Source organism: Sturnira hondurensis, unplaced genomic scaffold (assembly GCF_014824575.4).
Source record: "Sturnira hondurensis isolate 20B ecotype Veracruz unplaced genomic scaffold, ASM1482457v3 Scaffold0006496, whole genome shotgun sequence".
Classification (NCBI taxonomy): Eukaryota; Metazoa; Chordata; class Mammalia; order Chiroptera; family Phyllostomidae; genus Sturnira; species Sturnira hondurensis.
The window spans coordinates 27,346,565-27,369,620 of NW_028079127.1; the positions used below are offsets into that span (position 1 = coordinate 27,346,565).

The window sequence follows — 23,056 nt, forward strand, 5'->3', positions numbered from 1 at the left end:
GACATGTATAATTACAACAAATTGCTACTGAATGAAAATTGGAATAATAATGATCAAATATGTCAACTAAATATTAATATTCTAAAAATTGTTTTTCAAAACTATTTAGCATTAGGAAAAAAAGTAGGCTTTAGTTTAAAATTTAAATTTAAAATAAAAGGATGAAGTGCTTTAGTTTGCATAAAATTCCAATTACAGTATAAGAATACTGGATGGCAATATATAGATTCCTTCTATTTTTATTTTTTTTTGGAGTTAGTTGAACAAGAATCACTTTTGTAATGAGAAAAAAAACACTAAAATATTTCTGATGTAAACCATCACTGTCTATAACAAAAATAGGCTGAAAGTGATAAGCTCTCAAAGCTAAGCATGAAGTGCTTATAGCTGAAGTATCACAGGGGTCTTCTTGACTCCCACTGCCAAGTACTATTCCTGTCATTTCTCACTTTCTGACACATCAATTTTAAGTGGAATCCCCTAGCATGTCAAAGGAAGAAAGAGAGGATAAAAGTAATCAATGCTGGTATGCATTACTTTTTAGACTGAAAGCTACTAAACTGTTTTTGAAGAGCTAATTTGGCACTCTGTATCTAAACTTATGCAAATTTCTATGTACACATATGCTTTGTCTGGGTATGTTTTGACATCTATAGATATATTTTTGTGGGAACTCTTATAAATAGAAATTAGTATTTATGTGTAAAATGTTTATGTCTGAATAAATTATATATAAATTATTATGTCTGAATATTAGAAATGACTTTAATGACGATTAAAGTGGTTTCATTTAAATACAGTATAGTATATTTACTTGATGAAATGTTAAACTATGAAAATCACATTTAAGAATAACATTAAAAATAAAAATTACAAACAAGTAAATGATGTGAGAAAATGCTCATTAATTATTTTTAATGATGCAATCCTAGATATGTGCTTTGACTATAATCTTTAAGAGAAAATAGTATATAATTTAATGTAAAAAGATATTAGAAATACATGAACCAACTGACAGTGTGAGAGTGTGGAGTGTAAGATTGTGTTTGATTTTAGTCCTTTGTTCAGTTTATTTTTAGAATTTTACAAACTTTTAGCCTTTACATGTCAATATATAATTCACAATTGTACATATACAATTCATAAGTTTTTTATAAACTATTAAAAATTGAGGCAAGGAGATTAAAACTATTTATTAAAATTTTATGTGCATGCATGTATGTGTATGTAAACATAGTTATAAGCTGTATTTACCTAAGCACTAACCTCCAATTCATTAACAAAGTAAATTAATTTCAGTCATATTGTAAAATATTCATAAATGATCATGCAGTCATGTTTATTTCTCATTGACAGAAAGCACAAATTCTCTGAACTGTAACCAGAATGTCAAAATGTTTTTCATTTTAATTAAAGCTTTGCTATAATCTTCATATAGGCGAACAAAGGAAACACATCTACTCTATTAAGTTGTTCTGAACGTTTCAGAAATAATGAGTTAGACTCATGTCAGAATGGTTAGATTGACACTGGCCTGCGAAACAGAGGATCACAGTTCGATTCCCAGTCAGGGCACATGCCTGGGTTGCAGGCCAGTTCCCAGCAGTGGTCAGTTTCCAGTAGGGGCCACATGAGAAGCAACCATACATTGATATTTCTCTCCCTTTCTCCTTCCCTTCCCTTCTAAAGATAAATAAATAAAATATTTTAAAAAACACTTAAAGGGGAAAAGGGGATGGACTCACATGAACAAGTATAAAGGACACATGGACAATAACTAAGGGTGGGGGCGGAAATGGGAGGGAGACGGGGAGCATGGGGCGGGGGGCGGGCAGGGTTGGGAATATAAGACAGAAAACTGTACTTGAACAAGAATTAAATAAAAATTTAAAAAAACACTTAAAAAAAAAAGAATGGTTAGATTGAGGAACAAAAGCTATTTATTTCCAAGACTTACAAAGAAACTTTTGTTAGGGGCATAAATATTTCAACTTCTACATGCCAACATCAACAGCTTCCCTCAATTCCACACTTTCTAAGACACTAGATCTTTTAGTAAGTTGTTCAATAGGTTGTATATCTTGGAACTGTATATAATCTAAGGATGTATTATGCACTTTTTGCATCCTTTGCTATATCTTAAAATATTCACAATTCCTATGTAATTTTGACCACCTAAGCTTTAAAAAAGTTTCTTGAACATACAATACTGGGATTTGAAGATTCCATAAAATGTCACAGTCAATTGTAAGGCTTCGAAAGTGGAATTTGTTTTTTAAACCAAATATCTATCTGGTATTTATAATGACAAAATTTATTATTAGTTAGGAAAAGTGAATTAGGTAAAGCAATTTGCTACTGAAGCTTTCACCAGTTCACATAAAAGGAAAAGTTTCCTTAATTCCATCAGCCTGACATAATTATTTAATAGTTGAATATCAAATCACCAATATTTTTATTCTTATATAAATGCATACATTTATTTACAACACAAGATCACATTAAAAATTAGTCTTCAGCCTGTTTTCAAAATTTAATGACACACTACAAAAATTAATCTACATTTCTACTTTGAAGATTATATGTTCCAAATTATTGGTGTTAGCTTTAATTAAAATAAAAGTTAAAACATGACAATTATTTTAATAGTCTAGACTTTGGAAACATTTGAAATATTAAGCTGTAGACACAAGTTTTTGAGAATTCTAGGCACTGAGCTGTGCAATTTAATATACATATTGATCATGATAAAAGGCTGAGATATGCACAAGATTTGAAGGTCCTAAGAACATAAAAGTATCTAGTTTGCTCAGAGATCTTTTGTGACATTGATATTTACTCTATCAATTTACTCTATTTTGTAGGAATGAAATTGATTCCTTTCCAGCTTGTCTGTACAACTTTCTTTTTTTTGATGTTTTATTTTTTTATTTTTTATTGTTGTGTCTGTACAACTTTCATAGAAGATTCCAATTTATCTACAATGCTTTATCTTTATACATTGTCTTATAACTATGAGACTATGATGTTAACTTATTTGGACTTTAAAAGAAACTTGATTTCTCATGAATATTTGTAGTTGGCAATTTAATTTAAATGGACTTGTTAACCTTGTCATATTTAAACTACCACTTGTTAAATCACTGATTTTTAAATAATTAAATTATAAAAACTATTTATATTCCATTGAAGTTTAGATAAAAAATAATATTTTCTTCTTTTTTATCAGAAAGTCCATAAAAATATCTGCATTGCATTTCCTTGTATGGGCATACCATACTTTATTCAACTATTCAATTTTTGATGGACATTTATATTTATTCAAGTGAAAAATTTATAAATCCTTGAAAATACTACTTGTACAAAATTGATAATGTGTATTTGCTGATGAAAAACAACAACAAAAATCTAATCTAGATTTTTCTCTGGCTTTGAATAGGGATTGGGCAATTTTATTAAATTCTATATCCCAAGGTCTTCAACTCACAGCATACATCTGTAGCTCACTAAGTTTTGTTGAATGTTGAGGCTGTATTTTTTTAAGGGAAGACGGAGAAGAAAAGCCTGTAGAAGAGGATTCTTTTTTCTAAAGTGTCCTCGAGTTGAGTATATGGCTGGATGTTCAGGCATTAACTGTAGGTTTAGAGTGCCACAAGAATCAGGCCTTCGTGAACATGTCAATAAAACCAAATCACAGAAAAAGAAGCACTTACCTGGACAAGGAACATAGCTATGTGGTGGAATTCTCCACGGCCCCCTTGCTTAACAGGAACTGTCATAAAGAATTTACTGCCATCTCTAGAAAACACCGGCTCTTCATTCTAAAATACAAAAGTGAAATAACAATCTCAGAATGACATATGAAATTTGTACTACTGACTATTGATAATTCATGCAGAGATTAGACTAATTATTTATTTAGAATTATTTGGAAAATGACCAAATGATTTTAAAAAGTGTATGATCATATTTTTAAAAGTGAACTGAATGCACTGTGTATATTTAAGTGATGGGAAGGATAGGGAAGTTTCTTAGATACTAGATGGAAATAATTTACAATTAAACTAAATATAGTTTTTAAATTGGATCAAGAAAAAAAACAAATGTTTCCATAAGATATGATCATTTTTAGCAATTTATATTTTAAAAATAAAGAAAAGATTAACCAGTTTATCAAGATAAATTGTTTTTAATATAGAAAATTTAATAACACAATATTTGATATACTTTTTCTGAAATCTTTCACTCAGGAACTGTACTTACTTGAAAATACATTTCTAATGATTTATAGATTAATCTATTAAAAGTATAAAAATCAAAAGGCCACAAAATTGGAAGGAGTTTATTGAAAAACCTTTAATTAATATATTCCATCTTCACTTCTTACTCTTCCACAAGCATACAAACACAAATGCTCAGTTGATGATTTTCTAAAGTAAAGTCTAGTGGCATGTTAAATCAATAGAACTATTTTTGATATTTAGATGATGGAAACTATATATATAGATTGATTTTCCTTGTTCCAGGGGAAACATTAAGAAAATGGATTTACCTGACAAAATATTGCATTCTTTTTTGTTGGATTAATGAGAGTGATTACACATATGGTGTAATGAAAGGCTTTGATATGGTTTCTTCTCTAGACCTTTAAATGGGTTGCAAATCCTTATAGATGATTTGGCCCTCCAGTTTCTGATCTCATCTTCCATTCTTCTACTTCCTCATTGTGCATGTTTCTGCTTCAGGGCCTGTGCACGATTTATCACCCAAGTCTGGTTCTTTCTCTTATCATTCACATTACTGCTCTATTTCACCTTAACAGTGAGATGTTTCCTGATTACCCTATATAAAGGGTGATCAAGGAAGACAAATTATCCAACACTATGTGAATCTCTCATTCTCTTTCACTTACATTTTATTTTTCATAATCCCCAATGCCATGAAATACATTATATTTTGTGTTTGTAAATGTTTTATGTATATGAGTGTATGTGCATATGTGTGGGTTGAGGGACATACATAGGTAGTTTCCTATAGAATATAAGCACCAAAGGCAGCATACCTTAACATAATAAAGACCATATATGAAAAACCTACAATCAACATCTTACTCAATGGGCAAAATCTGAAAGCTTTCCCACTAAGATTAGGAACAAGACAAGGATGTTTGCTTTCACCACTTCTATTCAACATAGTATAGGAAGTCCTAGCCACAGAAAGCAGACAAGAAAAATAAATAAAAGGCATTCAAATTGGAAAGGAGGAAGCAAAACTGTCAGTGTTTGCTGATGGCATAATAGTGTACATAGCAAACCCTATAGACTCCACCAAAAAACTACTCAACCTAATAAATTAATTTAGCAAAACAGTGGGATATGAAGTTAATATTCAGAAAACAAAGGCATTTTTGTATACAAAAATGAAATATCAGAAACAGAAATCAGGAAAAAAAGTACCCAGCATAAACTTTACTAAGAAGGTAAAAGACCTGTACTCAGAAAACTACACAACACTTAAAGAAGAAATTAAGGAAGACACAAACAAATGAAATCATGTACCATGTTCATGGATTGGAAGAATTAACATCATAAAAATGTCCATACTACCCAAAGCAATTTATAGATTCAATGCAATTCCTATTAAAGTTTCAATGGCATAATTCACAGCTATAGATCAAACAGTTCAGAAATTTATATGGAACTATAAACAACCCCGAATAGCAGCCGCAATTTTGAGAAGAACAAAGTAGGAGTGATCACAATACCTGACATCAAACTGTATTACAAGGCCAGTGTAATCAAAACAGCCTGTTACTGGCATAAGAACAGGCACATGAACCAATGGTACAGAATAGGGAGCCCATAAATAAACCCAAGTCTCTATGGACAATTAATATTTGGCAAAGGGGACAGAAGCAGGAAATGGAGTAAAAATTGCCTCTTCAACAAATGGTGTTGGGAAATCTAGACAGTGACATGCAAAAAAAAAAAAAAAAAGAAAAGAAACAGCCCTGGCTGGTGTAGCTCAGTGGATTGAGCACAGGCCCGCGAACCAAACAACCGCAGGTCGATTCCCAGCCAGGGCACATGCCTGGGTTGCAGGCCAGTTCCCTGCAGGCCAACTCCCAGCAGGGGATGCATGAAAGGCAACCATACATTGATGTTTCTCTCCCTCTCTCCTTTCCTTCCCCTCTAAAGATAAATAAATAAAATATTTAAAAAAAAAAGAAACTTGACTACCAATTTACATCATACATAAAAATAAATTGAAGTTGGATAAAAGACTTAAATATAAGTTGTGACACCATAAAAGTCACAGGAGAATATAGGCAGGAAAATATCAGATGTCCCATGCAGCAATATTTTCACTGATATGTCCCTTAAAGCAAGGGACATAAAGGAGGGAATAAACAAATGGGATCTCATCAAAATAAAAAGCTTCTGCATAGCTAAAGAACACGGCATTAAAATGAAAAGAGAAGCAACCTTATAGAAAAATGTATTTTCAAATGATACCTCGGACAAGTGTTTGATCTCCAAACTACATAAAGAACTCACACAACTGCACTCTAGGGAGACAAACAACCTGATTAAAAAATGGTGAAAGGACTTGAACAGACACTTCTCCAAGGAGGACATACAGAAGGCCTAGAGACACATGAAAGGATGCTCAGAATCACTATCTATGAGAGACATGCAAATTAAAACCACAATGAGATACCACTTCACACCAGTTAGAATGGCCATCATAAATAAAGCAACAATCAACAAGTGCTGGAGAGGTTGTGGAGAAAAGGGAACCCTAGTGCACTGTTGGTGGGAATGCAGACTGGTGCAGCCACTGTGGAAAACAGTATGGAATTTCCTCAAAAAACTAAAAATGGAACTGCTTTTTGACCTAGAAATTCCACTGCTGGGATTATATCCCAAGCATCCTGAAGCCAATTCAAAAGAACCTATGCACCCCAATGTTTATAGCAGCACAATCTACAATGTTCAAGTGCTGGAAGCAACCTAAGTGCCCATCAGGAAATGAGTGGATTAAAAAACTGTGGTACATTTACACAATATAATACTATGCAGCAGAAAGAATGAAGGAGCTCCTACCCTTCACAACAGCATGGATAGAACTTGAGAGCATTTTGCTAAGTGATGCAAACCCAGCATGAAAGACAAATACCATATGATCTCACCCTATCGGTGGAAACTAGTCAACAAAATAAACATGCAAACAAAATATAACCAGAGTCACTGAAGTAAAGAAGACACTGACAGTAACCAGAGGGGAGGGAGGAAGGCAATAATGGGGAAGGGAGAGAAAGGGTCATCAAGGACATGTATAAAGGACCCATGGGCAAAGTCACAGTGGAGAGGATTGAGATGGGAGGTGGTGATGGATGGGAAGGGGGAAAGCAGTGGTGGAAAAATGGAGACACCTGTACTTGAATAACAGCAATAACAACAAAAAGAATGTGAGCACCATGATGCAGAATCCTTGAATTCTTCATTGCTGTATCTCCAGAATCCAGGACAGTGACTATCATAAATTGTACTTAATAATTATTAATTGAATGAATAAGTAAGTCAGTAACTATTTTAATGATATCAAGAGGCTGATTCTAGTTTTATTAACAAGAACATCCATTGATAAAAATATAAGAATGATATTTTACTTATCAACTTCATGAATGTTCATGAAATTATACAATGATATATGTAAATAATTTAAAACTGGAGTAATATACAATTTAAGGATGGGAATATTGTATTACTGGTAATATAAATACTGAGAAGATATGTGATTGTGAAAATCACATCTTTTAACTCTGAGAGAATGAATAATTCTTATATTACATCTCTTTTTCCACTAGGACATTTCTCTCTTTGAGTTTGCACATGGTGTTTCTTCTGCTTGGAACAACTTTTCTTCTCCATCCTTCTCTCTTCTTCTTCCTCCTTCCTCCTTCTTCCTTCTCTTTCTTCCTTCTTCCTTCCTTCCTTCCTTTCTTCCTCCCCTCCTCCTCCTCCTCCTCCTCCTTCTTCTTCTTCTCCTTCTCCTCCTTCTTCTTCTTCTTCTTCTTCTTCTTCTTCTTCTTCTTCTTCTTCTTCTTCTTCTTCTTCTTCTTCTTCTTCTTCTTCTTCTTCTTCTAAATCTTACTCATTTTGTTGGCTTAAAGGCATGAAACAAAAAACATTTTTTTCAAAATTTCCTAGAGAGTGTCTTCTAGTTAAGAACTCTCTTCTCAAAGATTCAAAAAAGGCCCCTATATTCATCTCTTCATAGCTTATAGTGCATTCTATTCTAAATGCTTGACTTCTTTCATTAGACAAGTAACAATTAAGTTTGAAGTTTTGACTTTTTAGTTATATTGCCTAGGCCACAGTAGGTGTGCACCCATAATTGAATAGATAATTACACGTATAGAATAGACAACAATATTTGTTATACAAATCATTCAGTCACTTTTAGTCCAACCTATTAGTCCTCCCTTAACATTCTCCATTTGTGTTCTGCTACAAATTTTTTTTTAATGTTATGAATACATCTGAGCATTCTCCTTTTTACTTAATTCTCCAAATCTGGTTCCTTAGAAACAGATCAGTAAAGGAACATAGGAACTATAATCTTAAATTCATAGTTGGATTTAAAAACCTTCATCATGAGACAATATCTGGCTATAAATATAGCACTGTAGACAGAACCCTTTCCTAAAATCAAATAAAAGAAGTGGACACAATATCATTTTACATTCCCATGAACTTAAGCAAGTCAGTGTTTATGACATACTGGGCAATGAATTGGGGATAACAAATCTTATTCCTGACCAAATTGGTAGTACACTGATTATCTTAACTCTAAGTCTCCTGAAGCTTGGGCAAACATTCCCACTTCTCTCTGCTCTTCCTCCTGTCCAGAAGGTAAGTGTATGTTGATTGTAGTAAATATCTAAATTTTGTCTTAGAAATTTGCTTCATATCATAATTAGCACCATTCTCATCTTTTAGATTTCTTCATATTCTAAGTATTTCATGGCATTTTCTTAGAGCATCTGGAGAAGAAGTCAACTGTGACAAACTGCCACTTGCATTTTCTTACCAAATAATTGATAACTGGTTTCTTTGATTAAAATGTTTCTATTAAACATCCACAAGTTTAGTATTTAAATTGTAGATAAAATAATGCCAGAAGAACATACATTATATGTTAGCCTATAATGAATGCTACTGGCTATAAAAATGATAGCAAAATAGATTTAATAAGGCAGGATAATTCAGAATATATCCATATCCATATAGTATATTTTTCACTGTTTTTATATTCAGTATTTAAATTAATTTTGTATGAGTCCATTATTGGCCACAAAAATCACCTTTTTTGTCCAGTTTCATTTTGCACATGACTAAGATTAAATAATTCATATTAACATAGATAGATGATATATAGATAATAGAGATATATATATGCTTATTATTCAAATGAGCAAAAGTTTAGACTATTTACGGTCCTTCTTACACATTTTTTTATTCAGAAAATATTTATGGAGCTTTTCTTCAAGCAGACTCTCTATTGAGCATTTGGTTTACAATAGAAAACAAAAATGAGTATTTTTCCTGTCTTTGTGAACTCAGTAAAAAAAATAAAATCACAGAAATAATTGTATAACTATTATACAAAAATTATACTTGACATCAAAATAACTTGTATTATGGGATGTTATTTAGTGTGGCTGGAGAAGGTGACTTTTTGAGTCGGTGATTTCAGGTAAGGTTTGCAATGAGCAGCCTTCATATATGAAAATAGTTGAGAGACTTCTTTTTAGAGGACAGGGTTCATACAATGGCCTTGTGGGAATGAGAGCTAATTGCCTAGAATGAAGAAAACATTGAAAGGATGGTATGGCACAAGCTGAAAATGCTTTCAATTTAATTCCTTGTAGACCCACTAAGAATGTTGGTCTTTATCTGCAGAACAAAAGAATAAAAAATTGTTTTAGCTGTGAGAGTGAAATATGAGATTAATATGAGTAATGAGCAAATAAATATTCCAAAAAGTTCACTTAGTTAGCCTGCAGTATGAATGATTTGAAGGTTCTGTAGGGGTTGAGTGTGTACAAGTGAAGGAGGTTCTGCAGTACCCATGATTTGATCCTGGACAGTGTTTATGAACTGTAAAATGACATGAGAAAGGGTTCAAAATAACTACTAGGTTTATGATTTTAATAGCTGGATGTATAACTCTGTTTTTAACTCCTATGATAAGAAGACATGAGACTGGTTAGAAAGGAGATGTGTTCAGTGTGGAACTATGGAGGGTATAGTTACTTTTATAGATTGAAGAGGAGATGCCAAGCATGAATATGGATGTTTTAAGAGTCAGAGAAGTGAGTTGCCTGAGGCTATACATTTGGAGGTCTTAGTATATTTGTGGTCATTGAAACCATAGATATGTATGATAAGTAGGGAAAGAATATAAAAGATGACTGCAAAGAAAAATCAAAACCAAAACAAATCAAATACTCCTCTTTTCAAAAAGTAGTGAAGGGGTTATTAATAAAGTTTGTACAAACATATATGAATAATCTACTTGTGTTATCTTCTGAAATGTCCAGTATGAGGCCATGATGAGGGACATTTGGTTGTTTTTCTATTGTGATCATTTGGAATCCATACTCATTGTGTCACATGGCTAGCACTGGCACTGGGACTAGAATGTACCTAACAAAGGAAGTGTTTATCTCGATAATCTTTATAAAAATAGTTTATTGGACAGTCTAAACAATGTTGTTTGTTTCTACTTTTAATGGATTGCAACTTTTTCTCTGTCATCTGCACAAACATTTATTTACATGAATCACCCTGAAAATAGATCAATGTTATTCTGCAAATTATATTCTATAAAAAAACAGAAGCAATTTTTTCATAAAGATGTCATAGAAAGGGCAAGTGATAAATATTTTCATAGAGAAGACTCAGTTAAACATGCAAAGGAACAGGTATAAATGACCCATGGTCATGGACAACAGGGTGGGGATTGACTATGGGAGCAGGGGGTGGGTGGGGCAGAGGAGAGCAATGGGGGACTATTGAGACAGCTGTAATAGAACAATAAAAATGGGGAAAGTAGGAAAAATAAAGTAAATAGTTTCCGATCTAAAAAAAACACATGCAAATCCTTTCATATTACTAAAATAACTTTTGAAAGTTATCACATAACAAATGGGTGAACAGGATGGGTACTGTGGCCTAAATGTGACATAAAGAAACAACCTATACTATACCTGTTTGGAGAGCCAGGTATCTGATGTCATCTCATATTTCTGAAACAAAACAATTGACTTCATGAAGCATCTAAAGGCCAAAATAAACACACATCAATTTAACAATTGTTACAGTATTATTCTCCGGCATTTCCCCCTTTCCTCAACTGGTGAAATACTACCAGAGATGTCATTGCAATTATTGATTTAAACAAAATGAATAATTATAAAATTGGGATTAAATAATAATTTAACTACAAAGTCTTTTTTGTGTGTGAACTTCTTCAGAATTCCTGATAGTATACCACCAGGATAAAAGATCAATTTCCACTTCTGTTTTCTTATCTCCGACTGTTTTTGGTCACTTGACACTATCTCTTTTCACTTCTACACATCAACAGGAAAAGAAAATTATTAAATCCTTCAAAAGAACTGGGGTAAGAGCTTGGAATAAAATTAAAATGTGGACATTGTTTCAACATTCAATCCACTCCAACATAGTCATTAGCATTTGAGATAACAAAATGTTAAGTTCTTTTAACATAATCTTGAAAAGACCAAAACCAAAATATATTTCAAGCAGCAAAATTAGCTTAATGTAATTTTGAGTTAATTACATGTAGATGAAAAACTTCAGTAACACTGTTTACATGTGCTAATTTAGGAAACATAGGTTTCTGGAAAAATATTTTGCAAGTATATAAAGAAAAATTTGATTCATAAAGTTTCAATTCAAGGCATTTCTCCCTCTTCATTTTTTTTCTATTTGTAAAACAGAGACACAAAATATGTCAATTTCCACTGCTCATTATTATCACTGTTTTATTAGAATCCAGGAGATCCCAACATTTTACATACAATTACTTGTCTTATTATGTCATTTATAATGCAAAGGAAAATATTTTAATTCCAATACGGGATTTAAATATAATTGAATACCAATAAGGTATCAAATCAATAATATCATGTTTCTTATGTTTATTTTTATTGAAGCATTTTGATATGTCTTTGCATTTATCTGTATAGATTTTTCTCCTATAGAAGAGATGATACACAAGTTTTATCTAAAAAGTGAATTCCAATGTTTTAAATTTATTTTTACCTTATTTTGTAATTATTTTATTTTTTAAAATTTTGAAAAATATACAAAAATAATGATAACCATAATAATCTCTCATGGACCCATCATCCAGCTTCAAAATCTATAAAAAATGCACCATTTTTTTTATTTCATTGAACCTCCAACAGTTTGTTTATCAGTGAACTATCTAAAAGTAAGTCTCAGATATATTATTTACCTGTAAATTTATCACCATGTATTTCTAATATGTATCTTTAAATAGCCACATTTATCACATTTAACAAATATCTAATAATATAGCCTATTATCCAGACTATGCTCAGTTTTTCTTGATCTCAAAAAATCTCTTTTGTGTACTTTATTTTATTTTTAAAATTACAGATGACATACAATATTATATTAGTTTCAGATGTACTTCCCAGTTATTAGACATTATAAAATTTACTAATTGATCATATTGACTAATCTCACATTCATCTGACACCATTCATATTCCCCAAGCTGTATTTTACTATTCTGCAACAAACAATTTGTACTTCTTAATTTCTTGATTTTTTTTGTCCATCCTCCAAAACCCTCTCATCTGGCAACCATCAAAATGTTTCCTGTATTTACGAGTTTGTTTTTGTTCTGCTTTTTCATTTACTTTGTTTTTTAGATTCAATTGTTGATAGATATGGGGAAAGTAGGAAAAATACTTTGTTGTTATTTTATTTTACATTTTGTTCTTTTTCTTCTTAAAGAAGACCCTTTAACATTTCATGTAATATTGGCTTAGTGGTGGTGAACTCCTTTAGTTGTTTCTTGTCTGGGAAGCTCTTTATATGTCCTTTAATTCTAAATGATAGCATGCTGAGTAGAGTAACCTTGGTGGCAGGTCCTTGCTTTATATCACTTTGATACTCCTTGCCAATCCCTTCTGGCCTGAAATGTTTTTTTTGAGAAATCAGCAGACTCTCCATCTTTTTTTATAGTACATATATATCTTTTTATTTGATTTCTTTCTTTCTTTATTTTTTATTGTTATACAAGTACAGTTGTCTCCATTAAAAAAAATCAGCTGACTTTTTTATGAGCGCTTGCACTTAACCGCTTTTCTGTTGCTGCTTCCAGGGATCTCTCTTTGTCTTCAACCTTTGGAATTTTAATTATGATGCATATCAGTGTGGCCTCTTTGGGCTCATCTTGTTCGGGACTTTCTGTGCTTCCTAGACTTGTATGACTATTTCCTTCACCAGTTTAGGGAAGTTTTCTGTTATTTTTTTCACATGTGTTTTCAATTCATTGCTTTCTCACTTCTCCTTCCAGCATTCTCATGATGCAAATGTCAAAGGAGATTCTAACACATGTGTTCTCATTTTTTTATTCTTTTTCATTTTGCTCCTCTGATTAGGTATATTCTGCTTCTTTATCTTCCAAATCTCAAATTTGATCCTCTGCTTCATTTATGTAACATTTTCTTCATTCCAGTTAATGTGTTCTTCATGTCTGACTAGTTCTTTTATGTTTTTAGTTCCACTTTTCTGTTTCCTATTTTGTATTGATGTTCCCATTTTGTTTATCTGCCCTTTCTCTGAGTTCATTGTGCACCCTTATAACCACTGTTTTAAACTCTGGGTCTAGTAGATTGCTCGTCTCCACTTTTCTGGAGTTTTGTTCTTTCATTGGGACATAATTCTTTCTCTCCTGATTTTGTTTGCCTCCCTGCATTTTTGTTTCTTTATTAAGTGAGCTGATACATCCCCCAGGCTTGGTACAATAGCCTTATATAATAGGCTTCCTATGGGGTCTAGTAACACAGCATCTCTGTTCAACTGAGATGGGCCTTTCAGGTGTACCCCCCACATCCATGTGGGTTTTATGCACATTTTTGTTGTAGTTGAGCTTTGATTATTGTTAGTACATGAATGGAAGAGATTTATCCCCAACCAATCAGCTACAAAGACTGGTTGTTACCACTATGGAAGATCAGCTGTGCCAGGGCACACCCCACAGGACAGGACATACTTCAATGGGGCTCTGATGCCTGCTATGTTTGTCCCTTGAGTGTGTCCCATATGGAGATGGTCAAATTGTACTCCAGCATGTTTTGAAACTGTTCACTTGTTGCACTGGGTTGGGGGCCTCCTGGGAGGTGCATACTAAGGTCAGCTACAACCTGGGTTCTGCTTGGTGCCAGGCACCATGAGCTACAAAGTAATGCGCAGGTGGCTTCTCTTAGTGCTGGGCTTGGAGTTCCCCAGGAGAGGCCAACTTGTGAACCGGGGCCAGCTACCACTAGTGCTAGGCTTGGGGCCACTTAGTGAGAGGTACAGGGTATGAAGAGGACAGATGCTGCTTATTTGAGAGATTTTAGGAAAGCCCAAAGCATGAGACAAGATGAATCCTTTATATGGAAAGACACTGAAAACAGCTTGGATGGTCCGGCACATTGGGTGGGGCAGTGTTTCAGGCAATCACCAGGGTAGGGAGACCAGTGTGAGTCAGGTTGGTGGAGACTCATATATGGAACCTGCTCACTGTAAGGGGACAGCTCAGAATAGGAAAAATGGAATCTGCCAGCATTTTAGTCAGGGAGAACTCTGCCCCGACCAGTTCTCTTCCTAATACCAGACAATTCAGATCCTCCCCATGTGTATCTGGTGCTCTTTGAGCTGCTGCCCCAGTGCTGGAGCTCAGAGCAAGGGAGTCCAACTAAGTCTGTGTGTGTGATCTTTAAGAGGAGTACCTTGGACTCCAGAAGCTCTCCATCTCACTCAGCCACAATCTTGGCTGGTTTTTACAGCCAGAGTTATGAGGACTTCTCTTTCTGTCCCTGGAAACTTGGGCTGTGGATTCTGGTGTGGGACTAGGACCCTTCCCTCCTCATGAGATAACTTCACAGCTGAGATATTCCTCCTATTTTTTATCTGCCACATGTGGGTGTGGGGCCAGCATGTTCTATGTCCCCACTTTTCTAACCATTCTCCCCATGTGGCATCTTCTTTATATCCTTAATTGTAGGACTTTTGTTCATCTGGATTTCAGGTGGTTTTGAATTATGATTGTTCTATAGTTTAGGGATTTTTTTCACATGGTTGTAGGAGCATGTGAAGACTGCATTAACCTATGCTGCCATCTTGACAGAAGTGTTGCTGTATTAAATGTCAGTAGCTGTTCCTTGAATGTTTCTTCTCACTTGATGTGAGGTTTCATTAAAAAATTTACACACAATCGGCATTATCATCCTTTTTGTCTTGACTGAAGTTCCTGCCACCCTCATGCCTGCAGCTCTGCTTCCAGCATACTTTCTACTTCCTGCCCCCATTGCAATTTTTAAATGTCTTATTAATCAGCTAAATAAGAAACCCTCCAGAACACATTAACAAATAAATGGTGAAATCCTAATCCCTCTAAACTATTGAGGTAAAAAAGGATAATTGAAATCAGTTTTCTAATAAATACAACCTAAATTTGAAGAGCACTGGTCAAATCCAAAAAGTGAATGGCTGATTCATGTACCTCATTTCTACACAAACCCTCATCATTTTAATTAGAGCAATTTCTTTCTCTTCATTTCTCTCTATTATAGACCATTAAAATGATGTTTTAGAAGTATTGCAGTATAAATTGTATATAGTGAATGTACAGATCTGAAATGTATGATATGAATTTTGACAGATTTATTTACACGCCATGAAGATTAAGAACTTTATATTTCCTCACTCATTCCCTCAAGGTTCTTCCCATAGTTTCCAAAAAGGCAACCATCCTTCTGAAGTCTTCTTCATAATTTTCCCATTTTAGAAGCTCATAAAATTGAAATCATGTATTATATGCTAATTTATGTGGGACTTACCTCACACTACATGGTTTTGAGATTCATTCACATTGTTGTGTGTGTCACTATTCTGTTTCTTCTTAGATTGCTGAGTAGAATTCCGCTGTGTAGATAATTTGTTTATTCACTCATTTCTCTCATTTCATTTATCCATTCCTTGTTAATGGACCATTGGATAGTTTTGTGTTTAGCTATTGTCAATATAGCGTCTCTAAAGAGTTCCTTTTTTGTTTTTTGTTTTTTTGTAAATGCTTTGGTAGACACAAGATTTTATTTCTCATGCAAATATATAGAAATGAAGTTACGTTACTTGATATATAAGTATGTGTGTATATATATATGAGTGTGTGTGTATATATATATATATATGTCTATAGATAGATATAATTTGCCCCACTCTCTGTGTAACTTTGTCAGATACACATCTTGCAAAATATTTTCTCTCAGTCTGTGATTAGTTGTATAATTTTTTAATAGTACCTTTAATGAAAAGTTTCTAATTTTGATTATGTCTAATGTATTTTTTCTTTCTTAATGATTTTTGCCTATTTAACATAGTAAAAAATATCCCATATTATCATCTAGAAGATTGGCAATATAAGTTTTATATAAGGCTGGATTGTCTCTTAAATTAATTTTAAAATATGGTATGAGATAAATGTCAAACAGGGTTTTTTTTTCCCCCATTTGGTTACTGATTTTTCCAGCACCATTTTTCCATACTGAATTGTTTTGGCACCAATGTTGAAAATCAATTGATCATACAAATATAGATCTCTTTCTGGAAATTATGTACTGTTCATTTGATATATTTGTGTGTCCTTATGTATCTGCTACATTCTTTCAGTTTCTGTAGCTTTCTAGTTATTCTTGAAATCAGGTAGTGCAATTCCTCCAACATTTTCTTTTCTACAAGATTATTTTGGCTCATTGGGTTTTTGCATTTCCATGTACTCTTTTTAAATTTTTAACTAAATTTATCGGGTGACATTGGATAATACAATATTATAGGTTTCTAGTGTACAATTCTAAAACACATCAACTAAATATTGCATTGTGTGTTTACCACACAAAGTCATACCACACTGAAGGTACTTGACCTCGTCCATATACATTTTAGTATCACCCTTCCTTGTCTTTGAACAATAAATTTTGCTGAGATTTTAATCAGTACTATATTAAAAGTATAGTTCAATTTGAGTAGAATTGACACCTGCAATGCTGATTTTCAATTCAAGAATAGGCATTAAGTTTCTATTTGTTTTAATGGTATTTTTGCTTATTTTCCATCATAACATTACAAGTAGATAAAATATATTTTCATTTCTTCATCATTTAGTTGGAAATAAGTACAAAGTTACAGAGAAGTTAAAGACCATTTCAAGAAATATCTACATATCTTTTATATATAGTTCTCATTTATATTTTGCCTTATTATTATCTCTATATACACTGTTTCTAACCATTTGAGAAGAAGATAGAAGTATAATTCTTTAAAAGCAATTTAAGACTAGAAATATTTTTATCCTAAAAAATTTCTACAGAAATTTTGAGACACTAGACACTAGATCTATTTACCCATAATTCTGTAATAATTTCTTAAGAAAATTATAGTATTCTACATATTTACAAATTCTTAACAGTAAAATAATCAAAATTAGCAAATGGAACAAACAAATGAAGTTAGTTCCTTGATGCAGGATTGTGGCCTGTTTTTGTAGATTTCTTACACTTTATTTATACAATAACACCATGCATAAATAAAGACAATTTTACTTCTTCCTTAACAATCAGACATTTTCACCTCTTCCTTAACAATCATTATATTTATTCCTTGCTAAGTTGCTCTGATTAGAGTCTATAATAAGTTTGTATAGTAGTTAGAATTTATATTCTTACCTTATTGAGAATCTTAAGGTGAATAAGAAAAATGTTTCAACATTGAATATGGTATTTATTTGGGTATTTAGGGTATCTTTTATCAGACTGGGAATACTAATTTATATTCACTTACATTGCAAACTATGAATAAGCATTGTATTTTATAAATTTTTTAATCTTATGAAATATTTTCTTTTTCTGTTAAAATATGAGATATTGATTGATTTTTACTATCATTTTGAAACTCACAGAATAAACCCTATTTAGTCATGATTACTATTTTCTATATTGCCAGGGATTACACATTAATATGTTTAAGGATTTTTAAATGTACATGTGTTCATGAGAGGTATCAGTCAAAAATATTCTCTCTTGTAATGTCCTTATTTATAAGAGTAGCATGATCCTGTTTTTGGTAACAGGATCATGCTACTACCCTCAAAAAGTTAACTGAAAAGTTAGCTTTTTTCTCTACCCTTTAGAGCACAGGTGGCAAACACAAGGCTCGTGGCCTGAACCCGGCCCTCCACCTTGTTTTATCCCTCCTGGCATCTTGTTTCTACCCAGTGGCAGTTGCGAATTCAAGCTTAACTATTAAGGCATAGTTACATTTATACAGTCCTAAAATTACATTCAGCCCCTTGAAGGGAACCAAGAGGCTGACGTGCCACTGGGTGAAAATGAGTTTGACACCCCTGATCTAGAGAATGTAGAACTCAAACTATTCTTTTGTCCCCAGTTTTATTTGGGTATACATGACATATAATATTGTACAACATAATGGTTTGATATATGTATATACTATGAAATGATTACTACCAGAAGTTTAGTTAACATCCATCACCTCACATACTTAGGAAAATTTTTCCTTGTGATGAGGGCTTAAGATTTATTCTCATAGAAACTTTCAAATTTACAATACAGTATTGATAACTGTAGTCATCATATTGATATTACACACCCAGAATTTATTTATCTTGTAACTGGAAGTTTATACCTGTTAATCAGCATTATTCAATTACCCTATGCCTCCCCCGCCCCACCCACACACTTCCAGGAAACACAAATCTAATCTCTGTTTCTATAAATATGGCGTTTTTTAAATTCCGCAAATAAGTGAGATCATATAGTATCTGTCTTTCCCTGACTTATTTCTCTTAGCATAAATGTCCTGAAGGCCTACCCATATTGTCACAAATATTAGGATTTCATTTTTTATGGCTCAATAGTATTACATTGTGTGTATGTGTAAGTTTAAAAAATCTATTCATTCATCCATTATTGTAAATTTAGTTATTTTTCCATGTCTTAGCTATTGTAAATAACATTGCAATACACGCGAGGCTATAAATATCTCTTCATGATAGTGATTTTGTTTGCTTTGAACTATTGGAAGTCAAATTGTTGAATCTCATGAACATTCTATTTTTTTCTTTATTTTTTAAGTATGTGCCACACTGTTTCCTACAATGTCTGTAGTAGCATACACCACAGTGCACAAGGAATCCCTGTTATCTACTTCCTTGCCAGCATTTGTTACTTCTTGTCTTTTTGATAATATCCATTTTAAGACATGTAAGGTGATATATCATTGTGGTTTTGATTTGCATTTGCCTAATTATTAATGATGGTGAGTACCTTTTCATATAGTTATTGGCTATTTGGATATCATTTATTGGAAAACTGTCTATTCAGATTCTTTGCTCACTTTTAAATGTGATTACTTATTTCTTTTTCTATCGAGTTATATGAGTTTTTATATATTTTAGATACTGACACCTTATCAGTTATATATTTTGCAAATATTTTAATATTCCTTTTAAAGGGTAAACACTTTTCTGTCAGACAGCTAATTTATGGGCAGATGAGTTTGATTCCCTGAAGGTTTGACTTAAAAGGTTATGAAAAGTCATCTAAAACATCCCTATTCCTAATGCATTTTCTTTGTGGGCCCTGAGATGAATACATTGGGTTTTCAGTGAGAATTTGCTACTTTTGCTCTTCAGAACTCTGAAGTTTCCAAGCATTGTGCAACCTGCAGTTTCTCTCTCTCTGATTCCTTCTAAGGCATGTCTTGTACTTACACAGGTCAGCAATCAGCTAAAGACTTCAGTGATCCTTCACATATGACTGGATAACTGGATTTCTTCTTTTTGAAGCTCCAAATTCTGCATTACTTGTCTTGCAAATTTCAGCCACCAAAAGCCTAAAATTCTTCCTGCCTATTTGAAGCAGATACCACTGTGTCTTCCTTAGGTAACATCTCCTTGCACTGTGATCTCAAAAATGTCACTAATAGGAAGTCACGTAGAGGCCCATCTTGTGTATTTACACTATTTCACAATTCATTTCCTAATTGTTCTGATGTCCCACATCTGAAAATAAGTTTTTAATATCTTTTGTAATTTTAGAATTAATTACAGCAGAGACATTAGTCTGATAATATTTACTCCTCTTCTCCAAAAACAAATTTGAAATGTTTGTTGTTAAATAATTAAGAATCCTTTTCCTAGTACCAAGAATATACCATAATAATTTGAAGTGATTACAGTATTTCTTCTACTAAGAACCTTAAAATGACACATATATAATTTAGTGCAGAGTTTATGAACACTGATTACAGAAATATATTTACAACCTGATTTCAAAATGCAGTTGTTCCAAAGCCATTTTTTAAAACTTTTTTTATTTAATTTAAGGACAGTGACACTCTGTGTTCTTTAAAAAGATGAATCTAAACTATAAAAACTTGAATTTCTGGAATGTGTTTAAGAAAAACAGTAAAGGAACAGTCTATATTCTCAACTTAATCAAAATAAAAATATAAAGGGACATTCTATTGTTGAGAATAACACTAACATGGCTTAGAAAACCTAGTAAACTATATAAGAATTTATTTTCTTTAAAGTTACTGTTTTCTCTTCTGCTTATCATCTATATTTCTTGCTTCATATTTTGGAAGCTTTATGGACTAAAGTATATACTAATAGAACGACTCTTCCTACTACCATTCAAAGATAAATATTGAAGTCTTTTCACAAAGGATTTTCTGTTATCTCTCTAAAATTCTGCACTTTAAGCCTATAAGGAAAGTAGATTATACTCACTCTACTGCAAGCGCCAGTTGTGGTCTCACAGACTGTGAGAATGGAGATGTTCTGGGGTCGGTTTAACCATCTGACCACAGTCTTGGTATTGCTTACCCATTTAACCATTGTGATATAGTATTCTCTAGTTGGAAACAAAATAAAAATTTACATTTAGGGCCAGAAGACTTGTAAAGTACCAATAATGTACAGTTATATGCAAGAATAAGTGAAATTTTATTAAGATATAGGAGTGTCACATCAAAAGAATTTCTGTTTATGAATATATATACATCACATTTTCAAATAGTCACTATATAAATGTAAATATATGTTTATGTATGTATGTTTATATATGTAAACACATGCATATACATATAAATGCATCCATAAATATACAGAAAACTTCAGAAAAAAATTGACAGTGAATAATTTTTCAGAAGAAAATCCTTGGAAAGGTAAAAATAATCAAGATGCTAGATATTTATGAATAATTTATTATCCTCTATTTCTTAGTAATAACATATGCAAAGTAAGTATAATATTTCTAAGCTTTTTATAGTTTACTTCATTTCTTTAAAATACAATCAATAATCAATTAAAAGTGAAAACTTATTATAGACTTAATTATTTTCTTATGCATGGCCTCAGTGTTATTTCACTTTATGCATGGGGACTTCGGCTATAAACCTACAAAAGGTTTAGTTTGGTGTTCGTCAGTTGTGGGCAAAGGTCCAGTTCCAGTCTTATTCATAGTATACATTACAGTATTTTTAAACTCTTATTTATTTAAAACTGTATAAAACAAAGAAGGAGTCAAACTGAAGGAGATGAGAGGTTATTGAATATTTAGACCAGAGGGTTTACTAATTTCTGTAGCCTATGATATCTTCAGGCTCGTTGTAAATTGGGAGTTTATATTTTTTCGTTTATAGTTTATAAGTCTTTCATTGTATATTCTTATATTTGGAAATTTACATAACATAGCACAAAAACCCTCAACCCAAACAGAATAAAATGCAATCATCAACATTGATTCAAACAATTAATAACAAAAAATCACAATTTTTCAACAAATTTGCCCAGTTTCAGAATCAATGAGGTATTTTAGAAATGCCTTGAAAGAACTTTACATGCATATACCATGGACAGAAACTAAAGTGGGGGGTATAACTGGAGGGAAGGGGGGTACCTGGAGGAGGAGGACAAAGAGAAAATAATTGGGACAACTGTAACAACATAATCAATAAAATATACTAAAAATGGCTGAAAATTGCCATCCATAAGTACTATCTTAAAATCAATCCATTCAGTTTTAATGTGACTTAGAAAAAAAGAAACCTTGTGAGACAAATCACCTATCCTTATACACATCTGTGTTAGACATTCAGCTACATGAATCTTACATTTCTAATATTACTAACTATCTACTGCTTCCTCTAGCAAACCCATTAGCCCACCAAAGGGAAGATGTCAGTAATAGGGCAAACAAAACTCATCATACAGTGAAACCTTCCATAATTCCTTCAATCTTTTAAAGACATTTGGCAACTTTCACAACCCAGCTGAGTCCCACTTGAAAACTGTCTGGAAGTTCAGTGATATTATAATGACATGTTCCCCAAACAGAGTTAATAAGGCAAGATTACTTTGACTCAAATATGCTACTGGTTTAGGATTAGTCTTTGGCCAAATTAATTGGCCTGACACTTCTTCAGACAATGATGTCCTATTCATTTTCACTGCACTTTGTTTAAACTAATTTATTTTTCATGCATTGTTATATTTGTCGTTGTGAAAAAGGAGAAATATAGGTATTAAACTTTAATAGGTTTATCTAGAAGATTTAACATGGATAAAATAATAGTGGTTACTATCATCAATCAGAAAAGGAAATGCTGAATTCTGACAACACATGTTTCTGATTTATT

At 32.5% G+C, this 23,056-nt stretch overlaps 1 protein-coding gene across 1 annotated transcript in view; it reads right to left on the reverse strand.

Annotated features, from left to right (window-relative positions):
* Positions 1-23,056, reverse strand: part of DPP10 (dipeptidyl peptidase like 10) — a 117,256-nt gene that overhangs the window by 68,656 nt on the left and 25,544 nt on the right. The window contains exons 4-6 of the mRNA XM_037049907.1: positions 21,147-21,270; positions 11,279-11,317; positions 3,714-3,821 (exon numbers count right to left, since the gene is read on the reverse strand). Coding sequence (XP_036905802.1) covers positions 3,714-3,821; positions 11,279-11,317; positions 21,147-21,270 — 271 coding nt within the window. The remainder of the gene's footprint in view (positions 1-3,713; positions 3,822-11,278; positions 11,318-21,146; positions 21,271-23,056) is intronic.